The sequence below is a fragment of the Eurypyga helias genome, unplaced genomic scaffold (genome assembly GCF_000690775.1).
Source record: "Eurypyga helias isolate BGI_N326 unplaced genomic scaffold, ASM69077v1 scaffold49619, whole genome shotgun sequence".
In the NCBI taxonomy this organism is placed as follows: domain Eukaryota; kingdom Metazoa; phylum Chordata; class Aves; order Eurypygiformes; family Eurypygidae; genus Eurypyga; species Eurypyga helias.
In genome coordinates this window covers 4,068-25,315 of record NW_010275014.1, presented here as the reverse complement: position 1 = coordinate 25,315, position 21,248 = coordinate 4,068, and the positions used below count along the sequence as shown (strand labels likewise).

At 36.9% G+C, this 21,248-nt stretch overlaps 1 protein-coding gene across 4 annotated transcripts in view; it reads left to right on the top strand.

Annotated features, from left to right (window-relative positions):
• Positions 1 to 139: 139 nt before the first annotated feature.
• Positions 140 to 21,248, top strand: part of TRAPPC13 (trafficking protein particle complex 13) — a 23,869-nt gene continuing 2,760 nt past the window's right edge. For 2 of the 4 annotated variants that reach the window (XM_010159957.1, XM_010159956.1), the window contains exons 1-10: positions 140 to 185; positions 6,586 to 6,654; positions 7,511 to 7,610; positions 8,190 to 8,274; positions 9,034 to 9,161; positions 9,296 to 9,368; positions 12,456 to 12,500; positions 15,786 to 15,803; positions 18,055 to 18,188; positions 19,334 to 19,532. In XM_010159957.1, coding sequence (XP_010158259.1) covers positions 140 to 185; positions 6,586 to 6,654; positions 7,511 to 7,610; positions 8,190 to 8,274; positions 9,034 to 9,161; positions 9,296 to 9,368; positions 12,456 to 12,500; positions 15,786 to 15,803; positions 18,055 to 18,188; positions 19,334 to 19,532 — 897 coding nt within the window. The remainder of the gene's footprint in view (positions 186 to 6,585; positions 6,655 to 7,510; positions 7,611 to 8,189; positions 8,275 to 9,033; positions 9,162 to 9,295; positions 9,369 to 12,455; positions 12,501 to 15,785; positions 15,804 to 18,054; positions 18,189 to 19,333; positions 19,533 to 21,248) is intronic. The other 2 variants (XM_010159960.1, XM_010159959.1) reach the window with 1 other exon arrangement.

Sequence of the window (21,248 nt, the reverse complement as noted above, 5' to 3'; positions counted from 1 at the left end):
GGGCACTTGGATCCGGGCGCGGCGGTATTTACCGTCTCGGGATCTTGCGCAGGAGTTCATTCCGTCTTGTCCCAACCGAGCGTTTTCTGCTACCGGTAGCGCTTCGTCCTGTCTTCTCGCAGGGGTGAAGGCTTGCGCCATGGACGTCAACCAGCCCAAGCAAGAGCACTTGCTGGCTCTGAAAGGTACCGAGAGTGTGGCCGGCCGGGCCGGGCTTGGCCTGGCCTGCTGTTGTCTGTCTGTCCTCCTGGGCTGATCCTCCTATGGCAGCAGAGTCTCCGCCGGCTCTGCCCTGGCTCCCCTCGCTGCCCCAGCTCCGTCCCTGAGGGACGAGGCGGGCCCGGCCTGTAGGAGATGTGGGCGCTGCGGCTGTGGTCGGGGGGAGCCGAGGCGGTGAGGGCTTTGAGTTGCGAACCGGTCGTGAAATACCGTGTCCGTTCCCGAGGCGAGGCCGTTTCTTTCCACCGATTTAGGAGAAGAGCGAGCAAGAGGCTGCACGGCAGGAGGGCCGGATGGTGGGGCGCAAGGTGCGAGGCACTGGGGGCGAAAGGAGGCTGGGGTGGGCCAGCTGCTGTAGGTAGCAGAGGGTACGCACCTTGCTTAGCAAGGATGTTCGGTGCATTTGCGCTTTGCACAAGGCTCTCATTAGTTACAGGAGTATCCTTTTGTAAAATATCCTTACCAGTTCCCTGCTGTCTCTTTTGCTTGGGTTTTTTTCCCCTTTATGGTTTTTGCCCCTACAACCTTATGCTTAATGCACAGTTACTGGGCTTACATCCTTGATTCAGGAATTATGAGTAGTGAAAATAAAAAATGTGTCTCTCATAGCTTGCAGAATTAATACAGAACTCTAAGAACTTCATTATTTCTGCTTGCAATTGAATACCAGTAGTCAGCAATTGAAACAAGGAAGAGCTTGGATATATTCACTTTATTTCAGTCAATAAACATATTTACTTACTTTTTTTTTTTCTAGAGGAGCTTATTTATTAAATAAAGGCTGTGAGTTAAGTAGGAGTAAACTGTTGGCTCAGGTCTCAACTCTACAAGCATTCTGAATCAGTGAGGTGACTCAGATAAAGTAGTGCAGGTGTGTAGATGGCTTCAGAGCCCATCTTCTGCCCATGTACTTGTTTTACAGTGCTCCTGGATTGAGTTGTTAATGGTGTCTGGGTGTCACAGTAAAATCTGTTAACTATAATTCAGAGATCAACACATTTTTCATATACGTACACACACTGAATAAGCCAAAAACCTGAGAACACGAAACGTCATCGGCTGCCATTACAAGTGCGTTTTGAGAGTAACTAATTTATAGCAAAAGTTTTATAATAGATCATTTTGCTTTTGTAAGAAACCAATAAAATCCTTGGGCCTGTGTTGAATTTGGTGTAATGTCGTGGCTGTAGATTTTGCAAAATAAGTGAGAAAGGTGTCAGGGTTTCTTTGCTTTCTGACTATTTTAAACAAAATGCTGCGAGTGTAATGATTAAGCAATCCTCTATTTTATTAATTTTAGTATCATTGTATATTGCTGATCTCTGGCAGGGAACGTGAAATAATTGCAAACTTCTTGTTGGGGAGTGGAGGGGTGTAACAGGAGAGCAGGAGTGTGTGTTATGTTTCATAGTAGCGTTTGTAGTTCTTCCTGCCCACACACAGCCCCCCTTAGTATAATCCTTGCATGAAAGCAAGCAAGGATATATGAAAGTATAAAGTGTTTAAGACTTAATGAATCTTTTAGGTATTCTAAAAAAACTAATAAATGAAGGAATTATCAGGTCCTTAAGTTAAGGACCAGAAGGGTGGCTCCATGTATTGCTGGGAAGCTCTGAGACTAAAACTTCATTTGTAGTTCTGATATTAAATGGAAGCAAATAGCTTTAATTTGCCTATAGCACTTCACTTTTAACCTGTGACTTTAAAAACTGCTATACTGGTCAGTACTGTTTCAGGAAATATTTTTGTAACACGTGTTTTCTAGTTGCTTTGTGCCCTGGCTTGAAGTGTTGAAGTGTTAAAAAAAATAATAGATTTGTCTGGTAAACTTTAGAAAATAGGCAGTAATAATTGTATGTATGCATCACAGCAATATAGCAAGAATAAGGATAGATGGATGGCAGGTATGAGATAGTGGCAGAAAAAGAACAATCCTGTGAGGGACAGTGTTGAATAAACTGTGCATATGGATAGTGTTCATTGTACCGCAGTTATGCTGGTAATGGTGGAATTCAGATGCTAATGTTCTGCCTGGATAGAGTAGAATGTTCTGATATCTATTGTGCTTATTTTTACCACTTGTTGGTTTTTTTGTAAAATACCCTAGCAATGTTTTTGTTACTATGGTAGTATCTTATTTTTTTATAATACTTCTGCTTTAGGTCCTGTTTTCCACTGATCTTTGCAGCATGGGGCAAGGAAATTCATGTCAATAAGATGTTTCAGTCTAGATTTGAGAATACTAATCAAGAGACTGTTGCTTTTCTTAAGAATAACTGGATTCCTACTGTACAAGCATGGAAGTGGTCTTGCACTATCGACCACATCAGAGAGATCTAATAAAACTGCAGAAATTTGCAGAAGAGGCATTGAAGGAGTTTCCCATTCGTCAGTTACCAAGATTTACACCCTGGTTTCCAAATGATTTATACAGACTTCCCCTCAAACCAAAAAACCCGCCACCTGTTGTTCCTTGTGAGGAAGCAGAAGAATTGAAGCAACTTTCTTCACCTTCAGAATATGTTACAGGATCTCCCGATTATGACTGCACAAAGAATCTCCTTGAGTTTCAGTCTAACGTGAAACATGGGCAGACTTTAATCCAAGCACAAACTGTTCACAGACCAATTGACTTGGAGAATCAAGGAGAACCACCACCTAATGGAAAACAAAAATTGAAAAGATCTTGGAGTGTCTCCCTCCCTAGCCCTAAGCTTAAAGAGAAGATTCTTCCTTTATCTCAAGAACTGCAAAATAATTTGGAAAGACTAAAACTGCATGCATTTTATAGAGCAAAGTGGACAATTGAACAGTCTATTTGTAATAATCAGAATTTGGAGGATATCTGGATAAAATTGAATAGACTCATCAAGCAGAATGAATTGCCGTCTTGCAATGCTACTATCCAGAGATCTGTGGGACAGATATGGATTTTCTGTGATATATTATACTGTGAATATGTTAGAAATATTCTGAGGGAAAAGCTAAGCCTTACTGATAAAATGAATTTGCTTGTACATAGATTTGGAATTATATTTAGCTTATAATTGTAAGACAGAGTTTCATAACAAAATTGCTGTCTGAGGTATTACCATTTTTAAGCAGCTTAAATATACAAACTTTGTAACAACTGATGAATTAACGAGCGTAAAACTATTTAATATTACTTTGCAACAGTTTTTTGACTGTAATTAGATTTAACTTTGTTTTGCCAGTAGTCTTATGAATGTTTCTATTGAGATTAGTGAGTTTCTGTTTGGCTCAGTACTGCATTGTGTAGTTTTTATCTACCACGGTTGTCTAAAGGAAGAAAAAAAGTAAGTATTTTAGACTACTGTGGCAAACTATGTCAGATCATAAAATATTTTTCCTTCTCCTGGTTTCAAAGCAGCACAGTAAGGATGTCCTTTGCTTGAATGAAACCATACATTTAAAGTTGGTTGTTAATAATAATTTTAAGGATCTATAATTGGTTTTGGCACTGAGACTTTCAAGATCTTATTACTTCCTGAAAGTTGTGTGTGTGCCTTTTTTTTAATACAGGCTTAGCCCTTGCATGAAAGACAAACTTGATTTCTATTGTATGTGTATGCTGTCTTGGTAATGTTATCAGTACTTTCCCAGAAATACTAATAAATGTTTCAGTGGAAGTTGTATGCTTAAAAATAATGATGAACTTAGCAATTGCTGTTTTATGACTTTAGGAGTAAGAATTTTTTTTTCCCCCCTCCCGATGTTTCTCTTCCAGCTAAAAGTCAGGAAATTACAAAATCAGACTTCTATCTGCAAACCTTTTATTTGTTATCATTACGAAAGGTAAAGGTCTGAGGACTTGACTGTGTTTTATGTTGATAAAATGCTGAGTTCAGCATAGCTTTTATCACCTGAAAGAATAAAGTGTTTCAAGGTCATGCTTGTCCCTGTTCAATTCAGTGTTTGGAAGGTCAGTAGAGCAGTTAAACTGGGATTGATATGACTGCAAGGTTATTTATTTCTCTTGGGCACCCCTGCTAACTCCAGATAATTTTGCTGTAGCTGGAGGTCACACTCTGTGGTGCCTGGAAAAGGGGTAAATAAGTATCTGTGGATTGTTAGATTATCATTAACACTGATGACGTAAAGCATAACATAGGTGTCTCTGTGAAATCTAAATAAAATTCCCTTGGGCTTTTACTTACATTTTTCTTTTGATGACATCCTCTCCTTATTGAGGCACTGGAACAGGTTGCCCAGAGAAGCTGTGGATGCCCCATCCCTGGAAGTGTTCAAGGCCAGGCTGGATGAGGCTTTGAGCAACCTGGTCTAGTGGAAGGTGTCCCTGCCCATGGCAGGGGAGTTGGAACTGGGTGGGCTTTAAGGTCCCTTCCAGCCCAAACCAAACCGTTCTGTGATTCTGTGTTAGAGTAATTATATTTCATTATAGGCATTACATAACTTTTTGTGGCTTAAAATTAAGGCTATTGCTCAGTTTGGATCGTTGCCGTGTATTACTAAACTTTGACTGAATGTTAAAGGGATCTTATATTGACATTTGGGGTGTTTGTGACATTTAATATTACTCCTTAGCAAAACTGATGTAAAATGCTGTCCAAGTAACTGAGGGTCATTATTAGTTTTAAAATTTCTATAGCCAAGTTATTTCACTGAAATTATTCTTCAGAGCTTAATGGTAATATTAACAGTTCCTTTGTGTGTCAGCACTTACAAAGATATAATCGAGTAGAATGCAGTGTGATTTGAGTTTAATGTTGTATTTTGTGTCTAGAATCTTAAAAGAAATGAGACGTCATCCTGCAAAGATACAATATTTTCTAATATGATATGCATATCTTATTTTTGTTTTACTTCATTCTACAATCTCTTTATTTATGTCTTAAATGTGGCTAAACAAGATCTGTAACTCTTTCTTTAGAAGCAGTTAGCAAGTACTAGTCTACACGGCCTAACTGTAGATTTGCATAAAATCGGGTAACTGCCAATAATGCAGTCCCATTTCATATTTGTTTAATATACCAGGAAAAGAGCTAAAGAACATTTTACAGGAGAGGTTGGTGTCACTGTTCAGTAGTAGCTGTCAGTTTGCTGCTGCTTGGGACTGGCTGCTGTGTGAATAAGGTTAGATGCACTGCTAGCTGTCAGCACTTCCTGTCTTCAGCTTTTCGCCGTAACAAGAGAATGTATTACCCTTTTTATGTGAAAACTGATACTTGATTGTGTTGATGTGAACTTGCATAGGTCTGCTGTATGGTAGTGTAAGTTCTTGTGAACCAATGCCGCCCACTACACCCAAATGTATATTGAAATAATTGAATATTTTATGGTTCTGGAGATAGCAAATGCTGACTGGACATAAGATCTACAAAAGTACAATAAAGATAAAAGCACAATATGTGTGTCAGTGCAAGGATGTTGATTAAGTTGGTGCAGTCGAGAAAGCCTTTTTAAGTTTAGTTTTCAGAAATTACATGGGTTTATATTTGAGTCTTGAAAGAAAACAAACCAGAGATTTTCATATATTCAGATCAACTCCAAATTCTCAAATTTTTCTTGTGAATGCTTTCATAAGAGGCATATATGCAGGATTAAGGCCACTGGTTTATATGAATAGGGAGGAATTCTTTTTAGAATCAGCATCTTAAATCTGTCATACGGATAAAAATAATGTAACTTGGAGTATTCTGAGTTAATGTAGTCTTTGAAAATACTACTTTCTTGAAGTTGAGGTCTTTAGCTAGATGTCAATGATTTTGGTTTTGTCAGTATTGATAAAATAGATGGGTTTTTGTGTTTCTAAGGTTTTTGTGATGGTTTTGCTGGTTCGAGTTTAAAGTTTGTGACAAGCAGTTATATAAATAATGTAAGCCTTTAGATTTTAACTCTGTTTAATGTTTTGGAGATGAGGGTGTAAATACAATTCCTTATAGTCTGGAATTTGACAGAAAGGACTCTGCATTAGTCACCATTCCAGAGTAACCAGGATCTCAGTATCTAGGTGCTTAACCTAGATGAGTCCACAAAAAACTGAAACTGGCACGCTTCTCCAAGTCCACAAAGCACTTCACACTGTTATGGGTGTAAGATCATCAGCACCTAAGATTGGAAGCAGTAAAAGTTAGTGCACCAGGAGAATAAAGCAAGAGGGAGCAATGGCATCACTAGTGCTCTTGGATCTCAGAGTATCAGGGAATTTTTTTATTTGGAAAAAGGCCAGGTCATTCAGCAAGGTGTTACCCTTTTTCAGGCTATGATTTGGTGGTTGTGTTTTGGTTCTTTTGGTGGAAAGAGATCAAGACAAAATCATACTTTAAATAATATATTTAAAAAATACTTGTTTCATTGACATGGTTTATTTTCTGATTTTTGCAGTGATGAGGCTAACCAAACCTACTTTATTCACTAATATCCCAGTGACTTGTGAAGAAAGAGATTTGCCAGGTATGGTTGGGGTTTTTTTCTACTGACCAGTTATGTCTGTTGCCAGTTCAAGCAATGTGAGCATCTGAGGTGTTAGGTGTCTTACCCCTTCCCATAGATTGTAATCTGAAGCAAGAGTATATTTTGTTTGGGAATGGCTCTAGGAAAACACGAGGGTGCACGTTACCACTTTTGACCTGCAGCTTTGAAAGCTTGGTGATGATATTGCAAATGCGTGACCTCAGAGTCTGAGCAACTAACACACGAGGTGGCAGGCAGTTAGTTGTGAGAGAGAAATGTGTAATTGTAGGAAGTTTGGCATTACAATCTTCTTTGTCTGGAGAAAATGTCCTGGTAATTAGAACCAACGTAGGAATGTTCTGTGGAAAATTATTTTGCAAGAATTGCTGCTTTTGAATTGTGTTATGCTCGGTGTACAACTGTGAATTGGAAATCCCTGGGTTGTCCCACAGTAATAGTTGCAGTTAGAAGTCAAGTATAAGAAAGAGGTAAAGCAAAGATCCAAGAAAAGGGGATTTTCTTGAGAAAAGCAAGCAGGGGAGGAAAGTGGGGTTGATGACTTCTGTTATGCAATGTGCTTTACTTGAGCTGAATATCTCTTAAAGCTCAACAATGCCTTTGGGATTGTGTCATTCAGCATGTATACTAAATGATTCATTGGACACAAGTGCCTGGAAGTAAGTTATAATTTATGGGCAAGCCTACAGATAATGTATTTCATCACTAAACAAATCGGTTGTAAAAACATAGGTCTAAAATAAATTACATCTAAAGTTATTGAGTGTCATAACTTAAATGTCAATGAAGCTTTGGACTTAGCAGATATTTAGATATCAGCAACTGGATATTTCTACAGGTAATCTATTTAACCAGCTCATGAAAGATGATCCTTCTACCGTAAAGGGAGCAGAAACTTTGATGCTAGGAGAAATGCTGACTTTGCCTCAAAATTTTGGGTAAGAATGAATTATTTTAACAGTAACATGCAAGATTTAGGTTGCATTTAATGATAATGTGTTTATTAGTTTTCTTTCTCTTTTTTTTTTTTTTTTTGAACATCACTGTTACGCAGTAAGATGTTCAATCATTTCAAAAAATAATCTCTGGCTTGATTTATAATGTGATGTAATGTATATATGTGTGCTGTCTGATGTTCCCTGTTCGTAGCCTGACTCTGAATGTAATGAGGATTCACCCGTAGCAGCTATGGGTGGATTTCTAATGTAACGTGCTACTATAAACCACATCTTATACTAACAGTTTACTACAGGATTTTTTGTGGGGACTGTAAGCCATCTTCTTATTTTTATCTAGAAAAAGATCTGGTTTGCTTGTTCTCTCTTTGAAGGTTTTTTTGTCTTAGAAGGATGACATTTAGAAGTATGGTATGAAAATGCCTCTGTACTTTTAGGATTTCATCTGGGAAACGCATGTGCGCGCATGTGTATATATATATTTTAATTAGAACTTTAAGGGGTTTCAGTGAAATATTCTGTATTTTTTTTAAGTAACTTACACTTTTTCTTTAAATACAGAAATATATTTCTGGGAGAGACATTTTCCAGTTACATTAGTGTACACAATGATAGTAATCAAGTTGTCAAGGACATACTGGTGAAGGTACGCAAAGATAAATCTACTTACTGGATTTTTAAAAAATTAAAAGATGTTGAGTATGCGTTCTGTCAATATTTTGTACTTTTAAAGCTTTAAGAAATACCTGCCACTTCTTCCAATCCAGAAAATATACCTGGAAATTGGAAACAATCAGATGTAGAAATCATAATGGAAATCTTTAAAGACTAAAATGAAAAATTAGGATTGTATCCAGAAAAAAAAACAAAAGGATATGTGTTAAAAATTCTCTGGAGAAATGGTGTGGCTAAACCTCTACAGCCAAAAAATTGGAGATATATTTGCTTTCTTGCATTTCCAGTGAAGCCACCAAAGCAGGTCTCTGTAAAGCATGAGTTGACTTGTGTTTTACTTATATTTCAAATGAGTTCTTTTCTAGTGCATCTTTTGTTTTGTGTTTTCTGCTAAACAAATATGTTAAGAACAGAAATTCCAGAACTCAGTGTAAACAAACTAATAGGCATAATATCGTGACAGCACAAAAACCAGGGTAAAAAAAAAAAAAAAAAAAAAAAGATATTTTAAGCTGCATGTTAAATGATTGGATCATTTATATATATTTTAGAACTTGTCTTCAGATTTGACCAGTATCTCGTCATCTTAATATATCTTAGTTATATGTATAAAAGCACATAGGGCACAAAATGCGCAGTGAAACCTAGAACTTAATAACATAAATTATTTTCCTTTAGGTTGGTTTAAGCAGCAGCAGTTCTAACCGGTGCTTTGTTTTTCTGTCCCCAGGCTGATCTTCAGACAAGTTCTCAGCGCTTGAATCTTTCAGCTTCCAGTGCTGCAGTGGCAGAGCTTAAACCGGACTGTTGCATTGATGATGTGATCCATCATGAAGTGAAGGAGATAGGAACACACATGTAAGGTTTTAAATTTTTCTGTGATTAAATGAGCTTAAATGAAACTGCCTCTTACGCGTGCTATTCTGATGCTGCTTTGATACAGGCACAAATTTTCAATAAATACAAAACTTTTTTTTGATTGTTTCTTTCAGCTTAGTTTGTGCAGTAAGTTATACTACACAGACAGGAGAGAAGATGTACTTCAGAAAGTTCTTCAAATTTCAGGTATTGCATGAATATTGCATACTCTATTTCTAGTAAGTGTATGAGTCTGGAAAACCAATTTTAAGACATTTGATACTCCAAAAGCACTTTTACATACTAAATATCTGTTTGACTTCTTAGAAAGTGAACTCAAAAAACATTGCTTCAGACTTCACATGAACTGGTGGTTTCTAATTACCATGCAGTTAAACATTTTCAGAAATAATAAATATTACATCTTTTTTGATTCATTTATTGAGAAAAAAAATCTACTCTTAAAAAACTCCATTTTTATAGCAGCCAGCTTTATGATTATTTTTAAATAGAACGAGTATTGTTCATTCTGATTTTGACACGTGTAACCATTTAGTTTAGATTATAAAATTCTGATTTTTCTTTGAGAGTGTGTAACCTTTTTGAAATTGGAACTTAGTAGTTTGGTTTTCAACAGAAGCTAAGCAGAGAACTCTGATGTGTTGTATCAGACTAATATCCACAGTAATGATTGAAACATTCAGTTCCACAGCCCAGATTTCAAGACTTCAGATTAGAGCAACTAAGGAAAGCAGGAAGTTACTGTTATCTGTGGACTGGTTTTGGCAGGAAAGAGTCTGTTTTAGCTGTGGTTTTAATGAATGCCTAATTTTTTAGAGAAATATGCTGATACTTAGTGAGTGTGGGCTCTTTACCATGGAATGGAGGTTTAGGTGACTTGCTTTACTGAATACATTTTTAGATACTGAGTCTGGCAATACAGGAGCCTTATATGATTGAGACCTGATCTTTGCAGGTGATTTCATTTTGTTCTTTTCTAGTATTCTATTTAGATACTTCAAGAAAAAGCATTTTCCTTTAGAAGAAAAATTCAATTTCTTTAGAAGGCTGAATTGCCATGCATTACAGACCAAGAACACCTGAGTGCTCTTAGCAGTTGTGGGCCTTGATATGGCAGGTATTGGTTAGTCAAAGGTGTTTGTTTCAACAGTCCTAGGGAAAATTATTCCACATCAGTTTTCATGTTACACTCTCCCCCGAACCTAGAATCTCTGCAGTGTTTCTTCATCTTTACTGAAGCTGATTTTCATCTTTGAGTTTTGTCTTGCCCTTCTTGTGAAACTGTCTCCATTTTGGTTTCTCCATTCTTTGTCCCCCAGGGAGTTCAGTATTCTGCCCCCTCTTGTACGCATTTGCAGACGTAGTTCTCTCTTCCACTTGTCTCTCCTTGTTCTTGCCAGAGCCTTGTTCAAGATGTTGATTTGTCTCCCTTAGACTTGATATGGAAACTTGTGCACATTTTTCAGGGATCTCTGTGGATATTGTAATTTTTTATATTTTTAAGTGAATCCAACACAGGCAACTTTAGTGTCAAAATAGCTAAGGCCTGCTATCTGTCAGATTTGAAACTCTTCTGTCAAAGAAGGAAGCATAAGAGCTTCTCAGGAAGTATATATATACACACTTTAACACCATTCTAAAAATACACTCTGATTCATTATGAGAAAAACACTTTACTGAGCAATTTTGGATGTTATTTTTTAAATTTGACATGGAGATTCCACCTAGAAAATTCGAGAGCACACAAAAGTGTTACAGAAAACTGAATCATGTCTTTACAGTGGGAATTGATGGCTGCTAGTGATTGAGGTGCCAGCAGCTATTTTATAACAAAAAGACCTAGTTTTCTCTTTGGCAGGTTCTCAACTTTTTCAGTCCTGTTTTCTAGGATCTTTTAAGTTGAACTGGTGTTACAGTCAGTTTTAAAGTAGCTTCTTTTTCGACTATTACATATAGTTTAATACTGATCAATAGTGCCTTTTTGTTCCAAAGTTTTCTCTGAACTAATTAACATCATTATGTTTATATGGAAAAGGAATGATTCTTCCTAGGGATTGGTTGGTTTTTTGGTTTGGCAGAGAAGGTTGTGAACCTCAGGGTTTTTTTGTTTTGTTTTGGTGTGGGGTTTTTTTTTGGTTTACTGGAATAAATGGAAAGACTTTGTTTATAAGAAAGCAAGAGAAAACAGCAGCATTAAGAGAAACCGGTAAGCTTGCTGAATCAAAATACTTGGTGGAAAAAAACCTCCTCAACCAACAAACACCTAAATTAAAATGTTGACTTTTTTCTGACTAGTGAGAGAGATGATTACTTGAAAGATTTTAACATTACGCCTTTTATAATGCAAAATCTCTGTGAAGACTACTTTTTAATCTTAAATTCCCTAGGGCTAAAAAATTTGTTCACAGCTTGGAGATTTAGGCATCCCTCAGGATACAGTACACTTACATAGGGAAGTTTCTTTTGTTTACACGTAAAGGAAAATACTTAATTTTCAGCAAGGTAATTTTGAATTTATTTCCTTAGAAGTATCATATAAGTGAAAGAAATAATCTTGTATCAGTGTATATCCATTTCATACTTGAATGTGTTAACTGTAGTGATTTTATGCACAAAATTCAAGCACTTAAGAACCAACACTTTATTATCACCTTTTGTATCCTGAAATTGTTTTCTCTTGTTGACTTAATATCATGCTACTAAAATGATATATTGGCTTTTTTATTGATTGCAACAGCTTTGTTTTTCAAGAAGGAAGTGAAGCCTACTAATGGTCTGTTGCTTAAGCTAATCACATGAATAGTTTTCCATTTAATTTATTTTTAAAGAAGCCCTCAGCAACTTTTTGTTTGCTGCAGAACACTGAAGGACTTGTGAATATTACATGGTTCTTGCTCATTCTTGAAAGCAAATGCCGACCACTTGAGGATACAAGATGGATGTAATGTTATTTTAAAGACATATATCTACGTAGTGCACTGGATTTGTCTGGCTTCATATGAGGCCAGTGCTTGGGTGGAGAAGTACTTGTTTGCAGTCTGAGAACTGCTTCGTAGGAAAGCAATCAAGTGTGCAAATAAGAAGCAGCAAGTGTATGTACTCTGAACTGTGAGTTTTTAGCTGAGCTGGTTTTATCAGATATTCAATTATGCACCTGTTCTGTGTAAGATGAAAACGAAAACACTTCAGTGAAGGTCCTACCACTTACAGAGTTTATGCTGAAGTTGTCTGAAAAAAACGATTGTTAATCTGTCTTTTATCCATTTCATTCAGGTTCTTAAACCACTAGATGTGAAAACCAAATTCTACAATGCTGAGGTAAGCAACAGATGTATGTATTTTGGGTTTGTTTTGGTGTGCTGGGTTTATTACTTCAAATTAGGTAGTTAAATTAAACTCAAATAGCTTCTTAAGTACACGTTTCTGGGAAAGATGATCATTTCTAAAGGGAAAAAAATTAGGTGGTGGTTTTATATCAATTAGGTTAAAAACAGATATACTTTCAATGAAAGGTGGGAAAGGTATGGTAACTAAGGCAGACGTGTCAGAAATGTAGTGCAGTTGGCTGACGATTTTGCCTATTTTCCACTTTCCCATGAACTCAAATACTTTCATTTATTGCTTGTATATTTAGGCTGATAGGGTACTTACTGTAAGGGAGATTAATTGTTCACAAAGCAGTTAATAATTTACCAGATTGGGGTAAATTTGAAATTGAAACTTCCCCAATGTAAGTATGACACCTCTGTTCAACAATTTAAATTTAAATTTCCCCAATATAATGATGGCCCTCTGTTTTAATAATTTAAGTTTTAAGTTTGTGACAGTTACAGACAGGGCTTCAAAACATACATGCCTTGTATATTTTTTTCGACATACTTAGGCATCTGTCTTTGGCTACTTACGGGAAGAAATTTAACTGAGGCTGACACAGATAGTGGAAACTTTTACAAATTACAAATAGTGTTCTTTTTATTTGTGGACATTCTCTGTGGATATATATGTATTCTATTGATCTGTTGTAGGGTATAAACTTTCACAGTATCTCATTACATAGGAAGTTAGGACATTTGTTCCCATCGTTGTCACTTACCTGCTTTGTGATAGTGGCTAAGTAGATTAGTTTTGAGCATCGTATTCTGTATTGTTCGTACAAAGTTCAGACTGGTACTTGTAAAGTACTTTGAGAGCTTTCATTACGAGAGCTACACTTTTTCTGTAACCCCTAAAATATGGTCACTTATTACACTGCTAGTCATTTGATTGAAAACCTTCATTAGCGTTCATAAACAGTTTGTTTTAAATAGTTTAAAATATAGAGCCAAGGTGTAGGTGTTTTTATACTGCAGTGAATAGTAGATGGGAGCAAGAAGACCCAAGGGTCTGTGAGAGGGGAATTTTGGCAATTTGAAAAATAACGTGTGGTAAGCAATGTAGAAAATACTTTGCTCTCCTCTTAGTTCTTAATTAAGCAGATGTGTGCTATGAACTTGCATGTAGAAAAGCAGAGAGTTACCAGATGTATTGTTCTAATTAATTTCTCTCTCTCGTGGTCACACATGGGGTTCATCATGCAAAATTATGGTTATAGAGGTGTGAAAGGTGTATTTTTTTTTTTTTTTTTTTTACCTTCCTGACAGTACCAGTGAGAAAACAGAAGGGAGAAATAACAGATAAGACTTTCTGCTCTATAAATGAAGATTTCACATGTAAAGATCTGTCTTGTTCAGAGCTGTGCAGGAAACTGTCCATGAAGATTTTCAGTGGTGTGAATGAATAGCATGTAAATTACAAGACATCGAAATAAACTGCACACTATATATTAAAATAAGGATAAATCAAGGCATAGGTTGTAAGTGATTTAAATATCATAGTACAGAGGAAGAGAAAAACGTTTTCTTAAATATCTTGGTACAGGTATCCAGGCCACAGGCTTCAATCATTAGGTTGCCCAGGTGTGGGGTGCCTGAGTAGTTTTGGCACGTAAGCATCTACCACTGGGCGAGTGCTTTTTAGAACTGGTGTTATCCATAAATGGCAACGTCTGGAAATAAAAACCTCTTTAAGGTAAATTCTGAGCAAACTTTTGACGTTTGTCAAAAATATTTTTCTAAATTTGCTTTACTGACTGGCCTTAAGAAACCTGAATTCCATTCCTCCATTAGCCACAGTTCTTCCTAATAAGGATCTCTGAGAAGCTTTGGTGTCTGAGCTGGTATTTGTGGCTTCTTGGTTTTGTTCCCCCCAACCCTACCCCAAATGTTTTAAAGGCCTGCTTTGATGCCTTTTGTTCTTCCTGTTCAAGAATTTATGCAACTCCCATGACCTTATTATCCCTATGATGGAATAAAAACACCTCCAAAACATCCAAAACCTTAAATTAAGTGAGCGATTTTCATTTGCCTAGCAAACTGGTATAGTACCAGTCAGATTTAATTTCTGATAAAGGTCTGATATGTGTTGTGACCACAGAAGTCAATTCAATTTAAAAACCTAGAGATTAATTTTTGGTTAGATGTTGTATGTGATACTACACTGCTCTCAAAGCACCAAGACCTTCATCATGAATATTAAGACAGATTGATAACATTAGGAGCAAAAAAATACTGGTATGTGTCAGTTATTAGTTAGCAAAAGGTCTTTAAAGGTTGACTAACGAGTTAAACCGTTACCATTAATATTACAGATGTGATGCTGTCTATTAATGAAACCTGTCTCTAAAATTATTTCCTACTAGAAATTATAATCCATACTTTAATTTTTTTGAAGACAAGGAATAATACTGAACCTTAATTTTCTTGCTTGTTGCTCGTATTGCAGTAGCACCCAAATCAAGCTGGTCGCTGAAATTTGTGCATTGAACGCATGCCCTGTCGCCCTAACCTGCTGCAATCATGAAATTGAATTACCCACCCTGGTCTGTAGAATAGAAAGTCTCTTAGCGGCGTCGCTGTGCCTCGGAAAAGGCTCTGTAAAACCTTATGTTCGTGCAAACTTGCACAGGGAAACGAATATGGAGGCGCTTAAGAAAACAAAGTTTGCAACTAAAAGTTGGGTTTTTGGAATGATGGATATTCAAAAAAGTTTTTCCCTGATTATTTTATGGCAAATTTAGTTACAAGTTGCAGGATTGTAGCTTTGGTAGAACACACTGCCACGTTATTTTTATTTCAAGACCTTACATATGTGATACTTCAAAGCATCTGTGAAATGACAAGGACTGTTGTTTTCCATTTCATACATAATCCATGGCATGGATTTAAATTCAGGACAAACTTGAAACTCACTCAAAAACTCCTTTTTTTGGAGGGTCAGTTTTGTGCTACCATATCTTCTATGTGTGCCTTAGGCTCTACTTTGGAATGGTTCTGAAGCAAAGCTAGTAAACCATGTAAACACAGTAGCTATGACTTATTAGATGTACAATGTAGTTGTCATCTTTGTTTGCATCCATTTTTATTTACGTTTCTGTCTTACTAATGCTATCTTGTTTAGATGGTGCAAAAAAATGCAGAAATGCATTTTGTTTGAAAGTTAGCCTCCTTTTTCTTTAACATTTAACCCTAATTTCTCTAATGTGTTCTTTTTTTATTTTCCCATTAGAGTGACCTCAGTTCTGTGGTAATTTTTATTTATTTTTTTATAAATATGTATGCTTTTTCAATCGCCTATCTGTCTCTGTGCTTGTTGACTTTCTTTTAAAAACATAATGGAAAAGCAATGTTCGTTCTGCCTATCTTGAACTCAGGTTTTCTCATCTTTGTATGTGCAGCTAATCACTTAAATGGTTAGCTCTTTCTTTAATACCCATTGTTGAAACGAGAAGTTGATTATTACAGACTCTTGCTTGGGGGAGGGGGGTCCTCCCATAAAACACCTCACCAAAAAATGACTAGATTAATTATTTGAAAACGGCAGTTAATCCCTGCTGAAAATTTCCTGCTTTTGACCCGTAGAAATGTAGGGTTTACCAGAGCACTGCTTGTGTAAGCTGTGACAGAACTTTTCACGTCTGGTTGGTGGAGACAGTGGGTTTGAGGAGAGAGCAGCAGTTGGATGTTCTTCCTTCCTTTGCTAGCTGGAACTGCGCTTTCCAACTTTGAACTGCATGTAACAGTTGATGAGTTAGTGTGATACTTCTACAGGCTGATTTCACTTTAAGATGTGCCGTGTATTAAAATAAACTGCATTCTTCTGAAGTGTTTAAGGATTTTTGTTTTTTAAACCATGCAATACTAAAACAACTTAAGAGTAACACAAAACTAAGTTGCTTTTTCATTATGCTGCTGCTTGTTTTTTCTTTTCCCTTTCAAATTAGCTCTTTCTAAATTTCTGCCTATGGTTGCTGCATTGAAAACAACTAAAATTTGGGTAAATGGACAGTTTGAGCAATGGATTTATGGGATATAAACAGCATTAATTTAAGGGACAGTCAGGTGGTAGTACTAATTATTACTGGGAGCCATGTTTCAGTTGGGGTTATTCCTAGATCCTGCTGCAAGTGCGAGGTCTGTCTGTAACCTATGGAGCTTGCACAGTTTTCATTGCTATATATATGCAATCATCTGGTTTGTGTTTAACACATTTATAAGTCGTAACAAATAGTTACAGTATGGTTCTCTATTTCTCCTTCTAAAACAATGCCTTTTGGGACTAAAAATAGTTTGACTATTTTGTCCCACTTTTATTTCATAATTTACAAGCAGGACTTCGTTTGTATAATGAAGTAATTTATTTATACCAATTAAAAAGAAACTGTAAGCTTCCTTCTAATGTTGCCACAAAAGTAATTTTTAAAATTTATTGTAACAAAATACCTAAACTCTGCTTCATAGTGCATTTACAGAATAGACTATTTCAGTTGGAAGGCACCTACAATCATCATCTAGTCCAACTGCCTGAATCAAGAACTCTTGTAAACACAGATTTGGTACTTGAACTCATCCCACCTCCTTTGGTTCAGGCTGGGTTTTTGTTTTTGTTTTTTCAATTTGCCACTTCCTTGGTTTTGTTTTTCTACCTCTCCAGGGGCTCATATCTCTACTAGACTGAGCCTTCTGTAATTATTCTATCCTGAGATTGTAGAGCTGCAAAATGGCTTCATTAGTCTGCAGTTCCATAGAAGCAGTGAGGCAAAACCACCTCTAGTTCCATGTTTTTTCAGCTTCTGAAGTTTAAGTCTGTAGCTTTCACTCCTGTACCAGAATTGCTCCTTATATGCCTTCTTCAGGCATTAGCTTCATTTAACAGATATGTCTGACAGGATGTTTTGGAGGTAGAGTACCAGGTAAATTGTTGGATGCGTATAATGCTGGTAACCATTGGCACGATGCAGCTGAGCGAGGGAGGAGGCTGGTTTTTAGCTTTGCAGCCAGTATATCAGTGTTTCGTGATAATAAAATTTCAGAGCATGTACCTGAACTATTTTACTTCAGTTAAAGAACAACACACAAACTTGCTTTCATTTTTTTATGCAGCTTGATGCACTAGTAATCTGGCATGGCATGTCGTTGTGCACTGCAATTCCTTACCATTTATTCTATTTTTTTTCTTTATCAATAATTTGGATTAAAACCTGAGTTGCTGTTGAGTTGATGAAAGTCTTGAAGTGGTGATCTGATGCATTACAACTAAGCAATATACAGAACACAGCAAAATTATCCCACATCCATTGTTTGGCAAGATACCTGTTGACTAACACTTTTGCTCCTATTGTAACTGGGATTAAGGTTTTTCCTTGCATTAATTACTTTAATTTGATTTGCAGGCATGAACTAAACATGTGACTTTTTTTTTTTTTAACGATAGGACTGTCTACTTTTGAACACCACCAATCACATTTTCATGAACTTCCACTTTTGTCTTTTTTCAGACAGATGAAGTGTTTCTGGAAGCTCAGATTCAGAATATCACTACCTCTCCAATGTTTATGGAGAAGGTTTCTTTAGAGCCTTCCATGATGTACAACGTTGCAGAACTGAACACAGTTGATACAGCAGGGGAGAGGTATGTTCAGATTTGGCATATGTGACTTGGAAATTCTTTGTGATTTCGTGAGATACAAGCATTACCGTTACTGAGTTGTCTGTAGTGGAAAGATTGTACTACACTGCTTGATTAAAAATATCAAATTCCTGTTACATATTCAGCTGGGAAAGCTATTACAGTTTTTCTATAGAAACTACTCTCAAAATTTTTATTCTACCTAATAGAGAAATCCCCAGCTTAATCCTCAAGTAACTGGTAACAAGGGTGACATGGTAGCATGAAAACCTACTCCTATTTCAGTATCTACTATATAAAATTTAGCCCACATCTGGTTTTGACATCATCCGTGTGTATTTAGCCGTAGAGGACCCATTTGACTTGTCTTTGTTTCGCTCTAGTGGACTTGTCACTGTTTTGGTTGTTCTGATGAAGATCTAGCAAAGCAGCCGTCAAGGCGAAATGGTGAAACACCCATATAGGATCTTGGAACATAAAAATTTGTCACCCCAAAATAAATGTGATGTTGTGTCAATTAGTAAAACACGAAATACCGGAAGAATTGTCTGCTGTGTTCAGTAAACAGTTGTGGATATGAAAGATGGTGATATCTGGGTAGAAATTAACTTTGGCTGTTTGTGCTTCATGGCTGCTTGGGTTTGTAGGGGAGGTGATGCTCGTGTGCTTCTGCAGCGGGGGCTGAAGTGAATATTCTCCTCTTCTTGCCTGATGACTGGTTCACCTGCAGTGCAGTGGAGCATTGTTCTTACAAGTGTTTGCGCCCCCTGTAAGGATTCTTGCTCTTAATGGGGATCTTAAGCTCATGTCACTGAGGTTTACTGGGAGGGAACCAAATAGCAGAAGTAAAATTACCAGCATGGTTGTTTAAATCCTAAAATGCCAGGTAATAAATTGTGATGTAGCAAAGTGGATTTCCATCTCTGTTCTCTCTGTCTTAGCTGAATTGTTTTTTTCCTGTGGGTCCTTGATGCTACGTAAATTCTAGAATTGTTTTCTGTTGTGAAAACACAAAAGCGTTCAGTGTGTTTTGCCATGGAAAAAAAACACAGGCACACTGTAAGACTGGTGAGGGATGGGGAAAAAAGATTGGGTTCTTAAGCCTTCTTAAAAATAGCTGTTTAAAGCCCAGTGTTGTTTTCTTTTAGTGAGTCTACATTTGGCTCAAGGACTTACTTACAACCTATGGATACACGTCAGTACTTATACTGCCTAAAACCAAAGCAAGAATTTGCAGAGAAAGCTGGAGTAATAAAAGGTGTAACAGTGATTGGTAAACTAGACATTGTATGGAAAACTAATCTGGGTGAACGAGGAAGGCTGCAAACTAGCCAGCTCCAAAGAATGGTAAGTTTAACTTACGCATCAGTTTAACTTAGCATTGATTTTTAAGGCAGGTCAATGAATTTAATACTCGCTTGGAGAAAAAGTTCAAGCTGCTTACTTTCTGGACCTCATTCTGAATTCACATGTTTCTATATGTATTTGAGAAAGCTACTTAATACATTTGTTCAGTGAAGCATGGGAAAAACCACTGTTCCAAGGGATTGTAGCTGTACAAAACCTTGTTCTTTTGATCGTGTGAGTGGCAACATTTTTCTGTTTTCTTGAGGATCCATTTTCTGGCACATAACATGCCTCTTCATGTTTACACAGCACTGAACAACATATCTTAATCGATTGTGCATTTGGATTGTCAGAATTGACTAACCTTTGTAGTGAAATAGGTTGGTTAGAATAAAATTAACTTCTTGGAAGACTTTTGGCAACAAACTGAAAAACACTGACAAAATAAGTATGCCAGCTGTTGACACAGACTTATGCTCCCTAATTCAAATGGATGTTTTAGCTTCATTGAGGAACAGTTTTTACGTGTAGGATAATACTACTTATATTTCATGTCCGCAGTTTTTGTTGAATCTATCCTGTTCCGGTTGAGTTATAAATTATTCATGAATTTTAAGTTATAATTACTAGCTTGTTTAAGTCAGCTGCACAGCCTGTCTAATGTCTAAACTTGACTTACATCTTTTGACTTGAGGATGGGATAATAAGGGAGAGAAGTAAAAGAGCTTTGACAGTTGAATTTACAAAGCTTATGATTGGGTTTCTGCCTCCCCCACCACGCCCCTGCCTCCCATCTTCTAGTAAATTGAGCAACTCTGTAGGCAAATCACACTGACTTGGAGCTGGGCAAGCAAACTTGGATCCTGGAAATTCACAGCTAAGTCACTAAAATGTCTCTGTGTTTTTAACTGAGTTCTTAAGTATGTGTGTAAACCCATCAAATTGGAAACTGCCCTTTTTTCTGAACTTAGTTCTTCCTGTTAATTGGAAACTTGCTGCTTTTCTTTTAATCACATCACTCCATGATGTGTTTTGGTCCTTCATCATTGTTTTGTGCCAGAGATTAACAGAGGAACACGAGCTGTTTTGTGTACTTTGACCAACATCTGTCTTTGGAAAAGCAGCAAAAACATTTTTGTGTTGGGTTTGTGTGTTTATTTTTTTCCCCCGTTGAGTTGCAGTGCAACTCCCTCTCATCTGTTCCTCATCTTTTCAGAATTACTTCATTCCTAGGGTCCTTTCATCCCCACATCACCTTCCTCCGAACTCGTTTACTAGCCTTAGAACCATTGTTTCCTATGCAGGCCCAGAATTTTACCTGTACTGTGCCACTCTGTCATTGTTTTGGTTCAGATTAGGAATAATCTTCTGAAACAAGTATCCTGGATTATCCCCACATGCCATAACTTGGTTTTTTTTGTGGAGTGATCTTGTAATTCACAACCGCATTCTTTTTGGGTGACATTAAACCGGGCAGACGCATGCCACGGGGCTCCACCTGCTCATGGGCATTCGGTCCAGGACTAGACTACAACTAGCATGAAACTAAAGAACACTTTTCTTGAGTAGTGCAAGACAGGAATTGGCTAGTTGATTCCATACTCCTAGCAATCATCTCATTTTTGGATGAAAACCATGTTCCTCCTTTTGGTGTTACTGTAAGGACTTTATCTCTAGCTGTGCTTCTTTTATTGTCTGATATATCTCTCTTAAGAG